At 41.4% G+C, this 19,644-nt stretch overlaps 1 protein-coding gene across 1 annotated transcript; it reads left to right on the forward strand.

The window, feature by feature from the left end:
* Nucleotides 1-6,874: 6,874 nt before the first annotated feature.
* On the forward strand, nt 6,875-9,291 carry LOC127765225 (probable trehalose-phosphate phosphatase 9). The gene is made up of 5 exons (XM_052290084.1): nt 6,875-7,260; nt 7,387-7,527; nt 7,727-7,798; nt 8,124-8,213; nt 8,344-9,291. The coding sequence occupies exons 1-5, from the start codon at nt 6,997-6,999 to the stop codon at nt 8,899-8,901; spliced, it is 1,125 nt and encodes a 374-aa protein (XP_052146044.1). The 5' UTR covers nt 6,875-6,996; the 3' UTR covers nt 8,902-9,291.
* The last annotated feature ends 10,353 nt before the right edge of the window (nt 9,292-19,644 follow it).

Below are 19,644 nucleotides of genomic sequence, written 5' to 3' on the forward strand. Positions count from 1 at the left end.
TAAAAACATCACATCGAATCTGGAACGCATGTATGGAGCATTAAATATATATTAAGAAAAATTAATTATACAGTTAGATGGGAAATCGTGAGACGAATCTTTTTAGCCTAATTAGTTCATGATTAGCTATTATTGCTACAGTAACCCAAATATGTTAATGACGAACTAATTAGGCTCAGAAGAATTCGTGTCGTGCGGTTTCCAGACGAGTTATGAAATTCGTTTTTTCATTCGTGTCCAAAATTTCTTTCGATACCGACCAAACATTTCATGTGGTATCTAAAAATTTTATTTTCGTGAACTAATCAGGCCGTAAGTATAGCCGCTGGAATTGTTCAATCTGTGTGCCTAGTTTACGTGCGTAGAGAGATGTAGACACGCATGCAGCAGAGAAAATACTCCCTCCGTTTTAAAATGTTTGACACCGTTGGCTTTTTAGCATATGTTTAACCGTACGTCTTATTCAAAAATTTTTATGAAATATATAAAATTATATGCCTACATGAAAATATATTTAACAGTGAATCAAATGATAGGAAAAGAATTAATAATTACTTATTTTTTTTTAAATAAGACGAACGGTCAAACATGTGCTAAAAAGTCAACGGCGTCAAATATTTCGAAACGGAGGGAGTATGAGCCAAGGCGTTGTCACCTACTCCCTCCGTTCCAAAATAAGTGTAGTTTTGCACTATTCACGTTCAACGTTTGACCGTTCGTCTTATTTGAAATTTTTTTATGATTAGTATTTTTATTGCTATTAGATGATAAAACATGAATAATACTTTATGTGTGACTAAATATTTTTAAATTTTTCATAAATTTTTCAAATAAGACGGACGGTCAAACGTTGGGCACGGATATCCACGACTACACTTATTTTAGGACGGAAGTAGTAGTAAATGGCGGCATGTTAAGAGATAGACTTTGACTTTGACCGCATGCAGTAACAAATTAATAAGTACTCCACGTGTCTCTAATTAATCCCCTCTGCAGAATTCTTCGCGTACTTAATTATAATTTGTTTTTGTCTCTCTCTCTCTTTTTTTTTTTTACCTTTTCACGCTCGACAAAAGATCGGCATCGTTGCTTATGCTGTTTGGAATCTCGACGGCAAAGAGAGTAGGACTGTCCGCTTCACGTGTAGTCTATCTTGGCTACCATGGTTTCTTTGTCGTGAAATTTATTTTTCCTGTTCCATTTTTCCGCTTTTTAAAATTTTAATTATTTATTACTGCATGCCTTGTGAACTGATATGAAATCCAGTGACACCATCTGCTTCAAATGTAATTTTTTTTAGTCATGAATGGACAAAAAAAATAAGCTAGTATTACTTCTTCCTTCGAGATAAAACAGCCATATATGTATGGAGAATGTCTTGAGATTAATTGGAGGTTTCTTGTGCATTGCGTAGGAACTACTGCTTACAATATTGTTTCCTTCTAGATGCTTGTGCAAGTACATACATTGTTTTTTTTTTTCGTTCTAGATGCTTGTTGTTTTGAAAATAGCCTAATCGACCATATTTAGCTGATAGTTCAGTGTACAGTAATAATATAATTTATTTTCATCGTCTAAAAAATAATGAAATGTCTTTCTCTTTTCAAATGTGCTCTTTTAGAATACAGAAAAACTAGCATAAATGTAACTGATACTCTATCTAGTCACAAACATTTAACTTTCAGTACAACACTTGGTCAAGCTTTTAAAAAATTGACACTCAATGATTTCTCAAATAATGGGTTTAAAATAAAGAAAAGATATGAGTATATTTGTCTTGAAAATTAAGTACCGTTGTAAACTCATTAAATTTTATAAAATTAATCTAATATAAAGTTGATAGACAATAAGTCTCAAAACTTCGACTGAATCGTGTCTTAAATATCAGAATATTATGACCAGGAGGATAATTTCATCGATGGGTGCATAATTATGAAAGTAGTACTGATGAAGCACATTACAAATAAATTATTTTTCAACTTGCGGCGCGTCGATATACAATTTCATAGCGAATTCACATCACACCCTAAGAAAAAAAAGGCAGATTTCTCGGCCACGCACTAGTGGTGTGTTTGAGATGTGAGAGCTTGCAATGTAGGAACTGAAACCATCTACAATCTCCTTTTAAGAAAATCAGATACCACCATAAAAACATGTGAATTACAAAATACCATTGCGTGTGAAAAATGACAAGTGGACTCTAGCCATCTAGGCCCACAATATACCCATGACATGATTAAATACAAAGATTTTTTTAACTCCGTGATTTTTGGAATAATATCAAGCAAATTGGCCCAAACAAGCACAAATAATTGCCATGACATAGAATCTCAGAGACTCAGCAGAATCAAGGAAGAAGCTAGGAAGCTTCTAATCCCGGAGTATATATTTGTTGTGACCTGTGACCCTGTGATCTCCAGTCAGACCTGCAGAATAAGCAGTTAACAGCAACTTTTCCTGGGGTCAAAGTCATGCGGACAGTGGACTTGGACTCAAAATCCTCCATCCCCAAGTTGCAGAGAAAAGAAAACGGCCAGAGAATCCTACAGTAAATTATACTATTACTCACATGCAATTGAACATATAGGGGGGGTTTAGATCCAGGAGTGTAAAATTTTGGCGTGTCACATCAGGTATTGTATAGGGTGTCGCGTGAGGTGTTCGGATGCTAATAAAAAACTAATTACAGAATCCATCCCTAAACCGCGAAACGAATTTATTAAGCCTAATTAATCTGTCATTAGCAAATGCTTACTATAGCACTACATTGTCAAATCATGGAGCAATTAGACTTAAAATATTCGTCTCGCAAATTAGTCTCACCCTGTGCAATTAGTTATTTCTTTTACCTATATTTAATACTTTATGTAGGTATTCAAACATTCAATGTGATAGGGTGGAAAATTTTGAGATGAAATCTTGACAGGCCATATATATATATATATATATATACAGAGAGAGAGAGAAAGAAACACAGGTCCAAGCCATTGACACCACGTACCTACCTATACCCCTTCACATGTCTGCCAATTTTTCCAATGCAGTGTACAGTTCTTTTCTGGCCAGAAAAATGCATTGGTATACAGTTAAAAAAATACAGCTGAGATTGGCCTAGAAACGGAGACTTTGACGCGGCAGCTGAGCAGAGAAAGAATAGAGGAGATGATGAGAGAATCTTCCAAATTGCTTGCAACCAATCACTTGAATATTTCTTGTATATTTCGCCAATTTCGTGCCAACGACGAGTGATTCTTCTGAAACTTCTACGTCCTCCATGGACCTTAAATTCTAGTACCGTCCAATGAGGCATCTGAACTGAATGGACCAGGTCTTCCACGTCACCGTAGGCTTGGATGTGCATACTAAGGGTGAGTTTGAGGAATAGGGGATTGGAAAGATACGCAAAACGAGGTGAGTCATTAGCATGTGATTAATTGAGTATTAACTATTTTAAATTGTAAAAATGGATTAATATGATTTTTTAAAGCAATTTTTCTATAGAAAATTTTTGCAAAAAAAGCACCGTTTAATAGCTTGGAAAGCGTGCGCGCCGAAAACGATGTGCTATCTCACTCATTGTCTAAGGACGCAAGTGGACAATCCCGCTATCATTAGTTTAATTTTTCACTCACTAGTATAAAATTTAAAGAAAAAATAATAATTGTGATAAAGCGGGAAAAAGATCACTTGCCCGTCGTCCCACTTGCATCCCCAATTTAAGCTTGCACATACAGTGTCCGTTTTATTTGCTGCAGGGATCAAATCAAATATATATACTTATCTAGCTAAAATTCCTAGAGGAGATGCTACTAAAATTCCAGTACTTGAATGTATATATTAATGTTTGAGAGGGGTGCAATGCATGTTGATGGAAGTGCAAAGCAAGCAGCCCATAGATTCAGAGTTTTCCAATGTGCGGTAGTTAGGCTGTGGCTGGGGTTGTCATGATCTCTGAAAAACCATTTATGCGAAGACCAGAAAAAAAGGGTTATTTTCAAGTACTTTTCGCTCAAAATTATGATTGGGCCAACTCAAACGCAAACCTTGAGAAGGACAACTGGTTTTGAAATGGCAGTGCTCCTGCCAAGCTTTCCGAATAAGAATAACAATGGTGACTGAAACAGAGTAGCTCCAGCGTTACACAAACACGTTTTCCTGCCAAATAAAAGTCCAAATTTGATCACATCAACTCCTGGAGCTAAGAGCAAGGGGACGCCCACTTGTTTCGTACTAAGTTCGAGTATAAGATACTTTCTGTTTTCTATTTCATAATTAAAATGTTAGCTTGCATTATTTTTCCCTCTGGTCTGAAAGCGGAGTGTTTTTTTTTTTAATTCACTAAACAAGCTAACAGATTTTCACAGGTAATTTTGTGATGAGCTAGATTTTTAAAATATAATTAAATTTCATATACAACTTTTAGTTTTAACTTATGTTTTCATATACCAATCTACACGGTTATAATTAAACTAATAATTAATCTAGACCCACTGTTATCTAATAATGTAGATCTTTTTCATTTTCTACAATACAAATATGGATATCTTTTAAGTCGTAAAGAACAAACCGGTGGTCCATTTTCAGTCCCCCCCTAACGATATAGATAATCTTTTTTTAAAAAAAACAAAATTCTATATAATGTAAAAGGCATGCATGGCAGCCGACATGTAAATCTAGTAGAGTGATGGTAGAGTCAATAAACCTACAGTTGAAGTCTTGGTTTGATCTATCAGGGACTAAATTATGTTCACGTGGGTTTAGTCATATAATTGTGTATTTTTCATGAATAAAAAGTTAAATAATTCTACAGGTCAAATAAAAAATATAGCTCGAATTATTCCACAGGAAAACCTGGCAACTCCTTGGTCAGATAATAACTTTTTTTTGAGGGCGTCAGATAATAAATTTTTCAATACATAGAAAATAGAAAAACTCATCTTTACCAATTTTGACACACACTACTACCATCCACACAGAAAAGATTCTTTTCTCCTCCAAAACAAAATCCCAACGCGAAAAACCAAACCGCAAAATCCACACGACAGTGAACCGATCGAGAGGAGATGAACAGCAAAGCAAACACGGTGGGCCCCACCCGGCTCCAGGGATGCCCTGCCGCGTCGACACGTGTCCAGGGGGGACTGGGCCCACAAGGCCATGGGCGCAGCGTACCCTGCTGGTCCGAGGTGGCACCGACGCGGTGCACACGTGGCGGGCGCGGAGGGCGACGGCTAGGTAGGCTGTGGGCGTGGGCGCGTGTCCGACGTGTACGGCCCGGTCCAACCCACGAATGTGGGGCCCAATGAGATGAGAGAAGCCCGCCATCTCGAACGCTGTTTGTTTAGTTCTCTGCTTTTTTTTAATTCGTGGTTGTTTTCTGTTACTAGTGGTTAATCACTTTATTATAATTGATTGAGTTGTATAACGTTGACTAGAGCCAACTGGTCTAGGTCTCCACTGGTCCTTGAACTTGATACGTAAGGTACAGCATGTCGACATGCTTGGTGATTTTGATTGATATCTTGGACACCGTTTTTGTAATCTCTTTCGAACAACTTTTCCAATAATATGTACTGTATGTCACTAGGAATTGATTAAGAAATTTTAATCCTTCTTTCTTGCTCGCTCATTGTACGAAGACTTGGTGGAGAACGGTTGATATTAAGCGGTAAACAAGGAGGACCTCGCAAATCTAAATGATATATCAAGAATGCTGCAAACAAAATGGTAAGTACAGCTTGTGCACACAAACCAAAAGGCAAAAACCATATTATCTGATCTGAACCAAACAAAAAAAAAGAAAGAGGTGATCCATATCCAAATCTCAACAAGGGGACTCCTAAACATTTCCCCAAGCTCACACCACTCAAGTAAATAAAAGAGTAAAGTCCATCACCGGTCACTAAACTTATATCGCTGTGTCATCCCGGTCCCTAAACTCATAAATTGACCGTTCAGATTCTCAAACTTGTTCGACTGTATCATCTCAGTCCCTAAACTTGCAAATCACTCGTTTAGGTCCTCCAACTTGTTTAGTTGTGTCACCTCGGTCCCTAAACAGGACGGTCTAAAAACTTTATATCAAAAAATAATTCATAACTTTTTCATGTGAACTCTAATGAAGACAAACTTTATATCAAAATTGTAGCCCTCGATACGACCTACAACTTTTCAGTTGAAAAGTTTTTGAATTAAAACTGTTTAGGGTCCCAAAATATTGTTGCATGTTTATAGATTTTGAAATTTTAATTTTAAAATTACATTTTGGGACAAAACATGTCTTAAAATAAAAAAAATTCAACTAAAAAGTTGTAGATTGCATCGAGGACTACAAGTTTGATATAAAGTTTGTCTTCATTAGAGTTCACATGAAAAAGTTATGAATTATTTTTAAATATAAAGTCTTTAGACCGTCCTATTTGACCCAGATAATATTCAAATCCAAGTTTAGAAACCGGGGTGACATAACTGAACAAGTTGGAGGATCTAAACGGGTGATCTACAAGTTTAGGGACCGCGATGACACAATCTAACAAGTTTGAGAACCTGAACGGTCGATTTGCGAGTTTAGGAACTGGGATGACACAGCGGTACAAGTTTAGAGACCGGTGATGGACTTTACTCTAAATAAAACCTTGCTCCAAGTGTTGGTCTTTCTTCCATTTCCAAAATCCCAACCACCAAGCAAGAAAACGTCCCAGCTTAAAGTGGTTTTTTATTTGGAAAAAAAAGAGAAAAGTATATATATGAGAGGAAAAAAAAAATGTAGCAAGAGCTAGCCAAGAAAGGTCACCATCTTCCACCCCACCACCCACACCCTAACACTTATAAATACCCCTCCATCCACCTCCCAAATCTCCCCACAACCAAATCAACAACCACGCCATTGCCGTTCTCTCCTCCTTTCCTTCCACAACCCATCTCTTCCTCATCCTCCTCCTCCTCTTCCTGCTGCTCTCTCGCTCTCGTTGGATTCGGTTTGGTTTGGTTTGGGCCATGACGAAGCACGGCGCGGTGGTTGTCCCGGAGGATGCCGTGGTGGCGGCGGCGGCCGTCGGGCGGCATTTCTCGTTCCCGCCGCCGAGGACGGGGGGCGTCGGCGGCGACTCGTGCAAGAAGCTGGCGGCGCAGCAGATCGACCTCGGCGCCGCGGTGGTCGGGTCGTGGCTCGACTCCATGAAGGCGTCCTCGCCGCGGCACAGGCTCGTGGCGCCCGCGGTCGCCGCCGCCGCCGCCGACGCGGAGCACGACGAGTGGATGGTGACTCACGCGCCGCGAATTTCCCTCCCTGTACATGTCGGCGATGTCGGTCTAAGCCGGCCGGCGGCGCACGCGCGCGGTGGCGCTGGAACTGAGACACGTGTTTGTGTGTTTTGTTGGTGGCAGGAGAAGCACCCGTCGGCATTGGGGAAGTTCGAGGCGCTGGCGGCGGCGGCGAAGGGGAAGCGGATCGTCGTCTTCCTCGACTACGACGGCACGCTGTCGCCGATCGTCGAGGACCCCGACCGCGCCGTCATGACGGACGAGGTCAGCCACCCACCTCCCTAATTCAAACTCTCCTCCTCTCTTTCTTGAATCACCCGACGACGAGGAGGAGGAAGAAGAAGAAGCAGCAAAGCAGAGCACTCTCTGCTTTGCTCTGCTTCTCCTCCTCCTCCTCCGGCGACCTCGTCGACCCACTCGTGCTGAGTTGCTGACCGGCCGGCGGCCATGGCTACGCGTGCAGATGAGGGACGCCGTGCGCGGCGTGGCGGCGCGATTCCCGACGGCGATCGTCAGCGGCCGCTGCAGAGACAAGGTAAAAAAAGAAAAAAAAAACACATAATCTTCTTTCTAGAACTCCACCGTTTGCTCTGCAATTTCTGCGACTTTTTGTTGGAAAGTACTCTCACGATCACGGCCACACATGACATACCCATCACTAATTAAGAGAAAAAAAGGAAAGAAAAATAAGTATATACTCACGAGGACAAGCGACCTAGAAGCTCCTCTACTTGGCATGAGCCTCAAAAAAGAAATTTAAAATTCTTTTGTCCTCGCAAGAAAAAGAAAAATACAAAATAAAAATGGATTTAATTGTTGGCTTGCGGTTGCTGAAAATGACGCGTTGGTTTGGGTTCCAGGTGTTGAGCTTCGTGGGGCTGGAGGAGCTCTACTACGCGGGTAGCCACGGGATGGACATCCAAGGGCCCACCAACGCCGCCGCCTCCAAGGTAATCCGACGTGGCACGGAATAGTCAACGGCCACCCTCGCACGTGTCACTTGTCTGGTCAAACCCCCTCCTGAGCTTTGAGCTTGAGCTTGAGCGGCAATGGCGGATGCTTGTGTGTGTGTGTGTGCAGGGAGGAGAGGAGGAGGAGGAGTCGGTGCTGTGCCAGCCGGCGAGGGAGTTCCTGCCGATGATCGGGGAGGCGTACGCGGCGCTGGTGGAGAAGGTGGAGGGGGTGATCCCGGGGGCGAAGGTGGAGAACAACAAGTTCTGCCTCTCCGTCCACTTCCGCCGCGTCGACGAGCGCCGGTGGGGCGCCGTCGCCGACCAGGTCAGGGCGGTGCTCCGGGGCTACCCGCGCCTCCGCCTCACGCAGGGCCGCAAGGTGCTCGAGGTCAGGCCCGCCATCAAGTGGGACAAGGGCGAGGCCCTCCGCTTCCTCCTCTCCGCCCTCGGCTTCTCCGCCGCCGGAGACGGAGAAGACGACGGCGACGACGACGACGCGTTCCCCATCTACATCGGCGACGACCGCACCGACGAGGACGCGTTCCGGGTGCTCCGAGCGAGGGGGCACGGCGCCGGCATCCTGGTGTCGAGGTTCCCCAAGGACACCTGCGCCTCCTTCTCCCTCCGCGACCCCGGCGAGGTCAAGGACTTCCTCCGCAAGCTCGTCACCTGCGCCGCCGCATGACGTCACCTTCACCTGACCACAGTGACACTAATTGGCTTCCTCCTCCTCCACGGGAAAGAGAAAGAGAGAGAGAGAAATAATTAAGGATCTTGATTAGTCAATTAGCGGTTACTAATCCCTGTATTAATTTTAGCCGGTCACTTCATTTCTTCTTCTTCTTTTTTTATGTGTTTCTGTTCTTGCTCTGCGGCTGCCATCTTGATTGATCGATCGATCTCACAGGCCACAGTGTGACAGCTCGATCTGAAGGTTTCTCTATTATCCTTAACCTTCCTCCAGCTGATCCAAGGCCTTGTAATTAGTCGTCAATTTTTAGCAGTTTGTTGTCTGTCTGTCTGTCACTGAAACGGGACGAATTAATCCGAATTAATACGATCCATTTCCACCTAATTTCAGTTTGTACTGTACCGTTTAATTTCCATCTAAATTCAGCTTTGCACTGTACCCTCTCTTGCCCATCATTTCGACGACGACAAGTGTTAATTGCAAGCTTTCACAGCTTGCCTTTTCCGAGTAATTATCGCGACGACTCTCTGGGTGTGTTGATTTGTCGGTCGAAAGCGGCAGCAGGAAAATTAACCGAAAACGAGAGGTTCAGAGAGAATGGCACAATTTGCAGATGAATATATATATATGCACAGTGCTATGGAGTCCATGGGTTGTCTGTGACTGTAGATTTGCCTCGCTAATCGCTGTTAGTACACTGTGTCAAGATAGATGCAGTTCGAAAGTTGCTTGGAATTGGAAAAGAAATGATTAATGCATCGGCAGAAAGTCCCATCTATGTGCAATGTTTCTTCTTCTTTTATGGCAAGAAAGATGTACTACTGTGTACGACAACAACAATCACTTGCCATGTTGTATCCTTAGGGTGAATGCAATATCTACTCGAGATATGTGGCAAGAAAGATGTTTCTCCGTTGGGATTCAAGCTCGAGATATGTGGCAATGCTATCTTTTTTTTTCTTAAGCTCCTCATCGTTTGCCCATATTTCTTACTAAGCTAAAATACTTGTTAAAAATAAAAGTTAATTTGTGGTGCACACACACACATACATATACATATATATATATATATATATATATATATATATATATATATATATATGTATGTATGTATATATATATATATATATATATGTATGTATATATATATATGTATGTATGTATGTATATGTATGTATGTATGTTCGTAGCGACCTAAAAGCTAATGCTAAAAATACTATGTTAAAAATATCTTAAAATTAACTTCTACATTTAAAAATTTAAATTTTGACTTTTGCTTTGACTGGTTAGTGCAACCGATGGGGCTCTAAGTTGTATGCATCATTTAGTTCAAACGAAATTTTAATCATAAAAAAAGGACGCACAATTTATTTGTACTTAATCAGCACAAAGAGAGCACATTAATCATCGCAAGGTTGGTAAATTGATTAAAAAAAAGGTGAAGAGGTTTCCTCCACATTCAGAGTAATATCCATTGTCAGTATACATTTTAATAGGACATATTTTTAAAAGTAACTCACATAAATAGTTTTTTTTGTAAAGAAATTTTACAATACTTATCTGTATGTAAAATATTTTATACTAAAAATTTTGATACCTTAAAAGATACCTAGCCATAGAAATACGAAGTTTTTATACTAGAAATGTTCTTGGTACTTTATTGGATATAGTAAAATTACTCTTGTTCTTCGTGTGTGATATTTACTAATGGATATTAACTATGGTGACTTTGAAATGGCTTGGATTTTGGAATGTGAACTCTCAAATTAGAGGATCAGGTTTAAAACTTGCTTTCATTTTTATTTTTGGTTAAAAAAACTTGCTTCAGTACATTGATCGTTTCTAGGTAGGAAAGGAGTGTCGTAAGTTTTTTTTAACTATAGTATATAATTGAAGTGTAATTATATTGTATGATATAAGTTATATAAAACTTGCATTTAATTATGGTTTGGTTGGCTAGCACCAGGATCTTACGGTGACATGTGTGAAAATTTCTTTTTTCTCTTTCATGCATAAATCTCGAGCGATCCGATGGTTACAAATATGAAAGTTTTAGTGGAAAAAAAAACTTACACAAGTTTTCTAGCAATTCCGTTGTGAAAATTAATCTCCAATGCATGTTGGAAAGAAACCAGTCGTAACAAATTGAAAGGCCTATGCGCGATCGATGGATCGATCATGATTAGAAAAACAAAACAAAAAGAAAAAACAAAAAGGACAGACCTCCTAATTCTGTGGCTTCCGAAGAACGCCCACTTAATTGCATTGGAGTAGTACTATGCAGGGATGGGTGAGTGCACACATGAGAGCAAGCAAGAAAATTCAACGACATGGATGGAGCACGGCCGCGCCGTACGTCGATCGCCATCTCGCCCCCTTACTTTACCATGCGATCTCGATCTCGAGAGCACGCCGCGCGCGATCGCCGGCCGGCCGGTGGCGACACCGACCATACCCAAACCTCGCGCGAGAGCATAGCTTAGCTAGCAGACACATGCCTGCCCAGCAATCGCGCATCAGCTAGCTTAGCTATAGCTTGTGCCGTGACGTCGACGGCGACGGCGACGGACAGGGACAGCAGTATAGCTTAGCAATAGCGTCGTCGTGGCCGGAGATGGACCTGGCGATCGAGAGCTAATGAACTCATCAATGTGCAAATATACGCGAGACACCAACAGCTAGCACGCCCATGCTCCGTCGCGATCGGTGTCGGGAGAGGAGGAGTACTATACGCGCGCGCGGTGGCCGCGGCCGGCCGGTGTCCGAATCGCAGCACGCGCGCGGGCCGGCGGGGGTCGCTTGCTTTGCATGGATGCGGCGGTTCGCTTTCTGCTTTTCAGTTTTCACCCTGGAAATTAAGGTGCTCGTATTCAATTAATCAACGGCCGAGTTGCGATAATTGTGCACACGCGAGTGTGATTTTAACAAGGACCTGTTTGGTGGAGCTCTAACTCTTAAATTTAGCTTTAAAAGTTAGATCTGGAGTGGAGTTGTGGAGCTGCCTAAACACAGTTCCACCTCTCTGGCTCATTTTATGAGAGAGCTCCACCTAGCTTCACTAAAACTATTTGGCTGTTCTGGTCGTGGGGAACGCTAGGGGGAGGGCGGAGGCTCTGGCTTACTGTAGGAGTTTGCGACAGATTGATGGCGTTTCGAGGGTGGCCAAGGGCCCGTCTTTGCCGTTGGTTACGGTCAAGGTATGACTGCTTGTGAGACGACATGGACTTTTTTGTGGCCATCGATGTAGGGGTGTATGTGTGGGTGATGTGAAAATGCTGGCGAAAGCCTTGCCGTGCCTTGGGCCGGTTCGACAACAACGGTGCCCGTGGGCGCCGTTTCCCTTCTTGGAGGCGTTGTCATGGTGTTCTTTCATAACCCCCACAAATCTCCAGGTGAAAACCTTGTTCCGATTTTCGGACGAACGGCGGCGGCGTTACGTGTCGTGTCCTCCTTGGGGGCGTCGCTTCAGAGAAGTTCCAATGCATCGATGACTATCGATGGTCCTTTTCGGTTCAATAGCTTGCATACCTTGCGTTTGGCGAGGCCTTCGCCTTCTTGGGTCCACTTCTTTCTTGTGGTGGGCGACATGCTCTTCGGTTGTTTCTACTGATGAAGTTGAAGCTGCTCGCTGATGGGGTGTGGCGACGCTCTCCAACGATGACATGTTGCAGTCTCTTCCAAGGAGTTTTGGTGCTAGCTGTGTGAAGGAAGTGGCTCCTCGGTGGCTTGGCTGATGTCCGTTGTTGGATGTCGGAGCTGCTTTTCGCTTTGGTGACTTGCGTGGCTTTAGTGTCGCTGCGGTTGTGAAGTCGGCGCTACTGGGTCGCTTGGGCGGCTAGCTCGGCAACGATAACACCTCTTCTGTGATGTGGGAGCTGTTGTGTCGCTTTTGTGTTTAGCTTGGCGGCGACGTCCTGCGATTGGGCTCCGCTGTCGTTGTTAGTTGTGCAGCGGTGGGTTTTATCCGGTTTTCCTGTAATTAACCGTGCAGTTGTATGGTTTTCGGGCCCGGTTTTCCTTATAAACTGGGTCAATTCTCTTCTTCTAAATATAACAGTGGAACAAAGTTCCGCCTTCAGTTTCAAAAAAAAAAAAAAACTGTTTGGCTGAGAGAGGTGGAGCTGGAGCTATATCAAACAGGCTCTTAGTGTGGACTAATTAGTGAGTTGACATGTTTAGGTTGTATAGTAAAGGGTTACATTAAGGCTTTGTTTGAGAGAGCTTCAGCTCAAGTCCAACCAAATAGTTTCAGCTCTAGCTTTAAAAAAAAGTTAACAAGATTAAAGTATTCTTACAAATTTAACTAGAGGGATATAACGGGTTCAAGCTGTTCCACAACTTTACCCTGAGTCTTGAAAGCTTTGTCAAACAGTAGTACCTAAATGGGTAGTAGTATACTTACCGGTGGATATATAAAAGCTCGGTAAGAGAGAAGAAAGGGATTGAGTTGGATTTTTGACAGGATTAATTAATTCAGGGGGAGCAGTACGCCGACATTGTGCAAATCAGAATCGCCATCAACAACACAGAGTGCGCATGCGCGTGTCGGGCTAGCTGAACGAGAGGCCATTTCGCACACCACGTCGTCTCCCCCATCTTCCATCTCCTCGCAACGTACTCCCTCCGTCAAAAAAGAAAAAAAAACAAACAAACCCTATTTTTCGTATCCAATGTTTAACCGTCCGTCTTATTTAAAAAAATTATGAAAAAAATTAAAAAAATAAGTCACGCATAAAGTATTAATCATGTTTTATCATCTAATAACAATGAAAATATTAATTATAAAAAAATTTTATATAAGACGGACAGTCAAACGTTGACACGGAAACCTACGGTTTGTCTTTTTTTAGACGGAGGGAGTATGTCGACGACGCTAGCTAGCTCATCTCCGGTAGCCTCTCAATCGATCGATCGATCGGCATGACGTCACGGACGAATGCGTAAAAGCCTGCAAGCAAGCTAGAGCTAGAGTGCATCAAGCTAGAATCCCAATGCACGCAAAAGGAAGGGGGCTCTGAGCTACGACGGACGACGACCATAATGTCGCCGAACGAACTCGTTTGCTTCGCCGGTGCAAAAAGAAAAAAGAAAAAAAAACACAGCAATAATTGGAGCTAGCTCATCGAAGCATCGAGATCGAGAGTACACGTTATGTTCATCAGAGCTAGGAGGAAGCTAATTAAGGTACTAGCTTAATTAGCTGCTGGACCATGCATCAATGGTCAAGCTAGCTTGGCTTAGCTTTAGCTTAGCTAGCTATAGATATATACTTCGTGATGGTGATCGATGCTGGAGATCGAGTACAACACACACAGAGTATCATATCGCTGCATCATCGTAAGTACGCATGCAAATGCTAGCTGCACAAAAAGGAACACGTAATCCCCTCCGTCTCATAAAAAACTAATTTAATATGAAACGTGACTCATCCTAATACTATGAATCCGAATATATGCTTATTCAGACTTATATATAGTACGTATTATAATTGATCATATCCAATACTAATTTGGTTTTTTATGTGACGAAGGGATTACGTAGCAGCAGCACAATGCAACGTCGTCGATGTCAATGCATGTACGTGAGCGCAGCGTGCGTAAAGGCAGCTACTAGGCTAAGCCTACGAGTAGCTTAATTAGTTGCTAGCTAAGCTATGGCGCCGTACGTACGGACAGAAGCCACAGTGCAGTGCATCGATCACACAGTAGTATGTGTGGCAGCAGCAGCAGCTAGCGTAGGCCGGCCGGCCGGCAACGTGCCTGTGTTCGATACACTGGTCGATATATATCCACTCCCCTCTCCATGCATCCAGCAATGAGATGAGCTGCCAAAATAACTTCATTGTCCCTAGCTAGAAAATAAGATCGAACTTATAGCTATATGGAGTATATCTTTGTGGAATGAAAATGTCACAGGAAATTTTATGAGATTATACTGCCTCCGTTTCAAAATATTTAGCACCGTTGACTTTTTAAGTACGTATTTAACCATTCGTCTTATTTAAAAAATTTAAGTAATTATTTATATTTTTCATATCATTTGATTCATTGTTAAATATACTTTCATGTACACATATAGTTTTACATATTTCACAATTTTTTTAATAAGACGAATGGTCAAACATGTGCTAAAAAGTCAACGGTGTCAAATATTTTGAAGTGGAGGGATACATTTCTACGACGACACGTGAAAAAACAAGAGGACATTCCTCTTATATATAGTCGTAGGATAAAAAAACAATCTCTATTTGCACTACTTCTAGATGGAAGAGGCCAGAAAAGGGAGGATGAAGATTAAACACAGGATGAAAATACTGACATGTTTTCCTTTAATTTGGCGGGCCAGCCTTCGAGGCTCGATCGGTGGTTCAGTGCTCGAATGAAGATACACAGCCATCATAACATGAAGGCTTCTAGAGCATGATCATCCTGGTCGCCTGGATAATCTGAAAGGAACGCAATAACCACGTGTACTTTCAACCATGAGAGCAAGTGTAGCTAGTTCACACTATCATTGAAGAGGCACTGGGGGTATTTTGGGGCATCAATGTTCTTTTTTCTTTTGAATTTGTATAGAGTCGGATTTTTTTTTTTGAATTTTTAAGAAATGAATAATGCCAACAGGACGAATCGGTCTCTTCTGTTAATTTGGACCTTTTTAGTTGCAAAATTTTTCTTCAAACTTCCAACTTTGCCATCATATCAAAACTTTCCTACACATGCAAACTTCCAACTTTTCCGTCGTATTGTCCCAATTTCAACCAAACTTCCAATTTTGACGTGAATTAAACACACCCTTCGGGCCTAGCGAGGCATATAGCTCCTGCATCATATCATGCGTTTGTATATGCTACGTACGTGAGTGCTTGCTCGATCGTGTAGGGGACCTCTAATTTCATGCTTCTTTACACGCACACTCTACATTGCAAATATGCAAAAGCCCCATACAAAATGCACGCTTTAATCACTCCATCGAATCCATACATAGTCTCTCTCTGCAGCCTAAAGAGATCGATCGAGGCTATAATTGATTTGAATCCATACATAAATATATATAAACTATATGGCACACTTGCATGGGTTGATCAAATAATTGGAGGCATAATATAAATATAAATGCAAATGCATTGCATGCAGATGCAGGCCAACCACTGAACCTCGAATTTAACCTGCGGATCGAGCGAGAGAAAGCGATGCTACTTTTGCAGGTGTAGCTAGCTAGGCCGGGTCATGGGCAATCAGGATCAAATCTCACTAAAACACAGGCTTAGTACAGCAAAAACAATGATTAGTTAGTGCGTGATCTTTGCAAGGGCTCACTGAATCTCCCTTTCCCCTCTTGTTTAATCACTAGTAGTATTTAGCTAGTGTAGCTAGCTAGATGATGCATCGATCAGAGACGATGTGTGTGTCACTCATCAGGGCTACACAGCTACTTCCTCCGTGTCATTTTAAGTGCAATTATAAGTTTCCGCACTCAACTTTAATCGTTCGTCTTATTTAAAATTATTTTATAATTAATATTTTTATTGTTATAAGATGATAAAATATGAATAGTACTTTACTCGTGACTTACGTTTTTAAATTTTTTTTTCAAATAAGATGAACGGTTAAAGTTGGGCAAAAAAACCATGGCTGCACTTAAAATGGAACGGAGGGAGTATACAAGAAGAGATGGTCATCACATGCTGGTCATTCCGGAGGCTGGAGTTTTTAAGCATTCGCAGTTGGCTAAGCTTCAGGCCAATTGATTGATTAATGGCCTGCATGCAAAGCTGATCTCTGCACTGCACATGACTGATGAAAGGCTCCTTATTATTAGCAGCAGCAGCGGTGGTCCTTCGTCGGCATATATATGGCGTGGCCCGGCGATCGACGGCCGGCCGGCGTAGTGGCCACGGCGGAAAATTAAAGCAGGACACAAAGAAAGGAACGGCCGGGTGACCAGAAAGGAGAAGGAAAAAAGGACTCAATTTTGGTGGTGAAAGAGAGAGAGAGAGAGAGAGAGAGGAGTGTTGCCTTTTTGTGGCGTTCTTGTGAGCTTCCTTAATTAATCTTTAATTTCCTGTTGTGTGATTTGGACTGGATAGCATCATGCCAAGCATGGATCAGTGCAGATAATTAAAGGGACTTGGAACTTGAGGGTACCTGTGCTTGCTGTGTGACAGCATTTCCAGTAGCTGATAGTAACATGTGAAGAGAGAAGAGCCTCTTTTTTAAAAAATTTTCTGGGGGTTGCATGCAATTACTTGTTGCCTTGAGGTTAAGTACACTTGTCGCCTACCCGCCTGCAAGAATTAACTGCAAAATCAGAAGAAGAAGAAGAAGAAGAAGAAGAAGAAGAAGAAGAAGAAGAAGAAGAAAGTTCATGCATGCTTTAATCTGCCAATATGACTCTATTAATTTATGGTGGTGGTTGTTCAGAACTTCAGATTCTGCATGCATGGAGCACTATATGCTTTGTAGAACTGAAGAAGTATAGGTTGGAGAACAGTTTACAGTCAGATACTATAGGGCTAAAATGGTGTTGCACCTGGTACCTTTTTAAAGAAAAGAGTCTCTAACTCTCTATATATACCTGATAAGTGTGCCATATATACTTGTAACATATTGATTAAATATGCAAATTATTGATAATAATTTATAAGTTCTAAAAGGTGTATTATACGATAGAATTTGAATCTAACCATTAACTTTTATGGGTATTGTAGACAAACTATCCGGGCTTTAACTAAGGTACTCACCCCAATCATGGGTATTTTTATGAGTAATTTTTACACTCATACTCATCAATGATTATCTGCTGATTAAAACTTTTTTAGATAATGGGCAATATATAATGCCCAGCCTCTGCATCCGGAAGCGGGTGCGCACGGCCAAGTCTGCTGATTAAAATGACATGAGAATTCACCCCAACCGCAATGCATTTCAATTCCACTAAGCATTTGTAAAAAAGCACAAGCTTCCGTTGATATCCAACTATACACTAACATTGCCACTATATATGCATCGCTAGTCCTTTCAAACAAAAAGATATGTATTTAATTAATTTGCTTCACTTAAGCAACTAACACTTGAAGGCTCTCAACCAATCCACCAGCAGGTTAAGCTCCAAAGATCTTGCAAACAAGTTGCTTTTATTTTCTCTCTTACGTTTGCGCGAGGAATCTTGCAACATGTTTAAATAATGACAAATGTTTTGACAGCCAATAGTTACACATGTTCTTTACCTGTGTTATCATTAATCGATCTAAAATTCTAAACTAGCTAGGTAGAAAGTACTGATGAGTGGTTCAAATGCTTTCAGCTTCTCCTTTGGCCAGCTTTATGCAAAGTGCAAAGGTAAGGATGAAACTGATTATACTGGATCAAACCAATAACTTGCAGCTCTTTTCATTCCTTTTCCTTGAATTTCCTCCTTTTCTAGATGAACTTTAATTTCCTCTTTTTTTTTTCTAGATGGACTTTAATTTTCCTGATACACATGTTAATTGGAGTGAAGCTTTCGGTATAAGAAAAGATAAAAGAGTACCAGAGGACATTAAAATCAAACATCAGAATGCTAATGGAGGATTTCAATATAAAGGAAATGACTTATTTGACCATTCGTATATACCACTATACCAGCATGATTTATGCATGAATGTACCAACTTAGACCACTATTATGTCATAAAGAAAAACCGGTTGGTACCAAAGAAAACGTAAGGAGAACATACAAAATTGCAAAGCCCATCAGGCCATGAACAAATTGTACGTTTTCTTCTCAATTATACAAGGGAAGCACAAGAATTGGAAACAGCCGGCCTGCTTACAGCACAAAGGCTCAATCTAAGTGCTAACAAGCCGGCCCAAAGACAGGCCAGAAGAAAACCTGACATTCTGCCCCCATTTTGATTTTGAGCAAGACAGGCCTAAATCTGTTTAATGCCGGCAATAAAATTGTTTTGTTAATGGTACCAACCACCTTAGGTTTGCTTTCATTATGCTCATGGAAATACTATTGCCCCCAGACCTTATTGCTACAAAAAAAAAATCACATTTTCAACATTTAGCCATGTGTTCCTAGCACTCTTCACAAAGTTTGTAATGCCATAAGAAAAATCTCGATAGATAATTTACGAGACTGATGCCTAAATCAACCTTACTAAATTTTAGTGGTGTCAAATTTTAATGTTGCTAATATTTAGTAAGGTTGAGATGTGTGGGTTGTATTCGATCTGCTACCTTTGTCATGTTTTTGTGAGAGAGAGATTCGAGAATTGGCAATGTTTGAATCATTAACTTTGCAGGGTTAATTTTGACAATAAAGTGAACAGCCCGCTGCTAATCATGGCATTTGCAATATCATTGTTCAGTCCAAGCTCAAATGCCGGCCGTGGAGCACAGTTTGGCCTTACTGGAAGCATCAGACAAGAATGTTGCCAAAAAAAAAATCAATTTACAAAGCATATACACCTCCCTTCCTATGTCCTATACTTGATTGAGGTCTTCTTCAAGATGTGTGGAGCCAGAACAGTGTTCAAGAAAAGGAGAAGAGAACAAGATACCTGATGTTGCTTGATTAATTTGAGATCTTTTACCAATTCAAAGATTCCAAGGCAATTTAGGCGTGGGTCAACTGATTTTGATACATTTAAAGTTTCAGCCTTTTGTTCCAACTGGCACTGGTCCTTCAACAGAAAATTGACGATGCACCAAATTTCAGATTGCTTTCTCAAAATCCTACAAGAGACAAA

Source organism: Oryza glaberrima, chromosome 3, assembly GCF_000147395.1.
Source record: "Oryza glaberrima chromosome 3, OglaRS2, whole genome shotgun sequence".
NCBI lineage: Eukaryota > Viridiplantae > Streptophyta > Magnoliopsida > Poales > Poaceae > Oryza > Oryza glaberrima.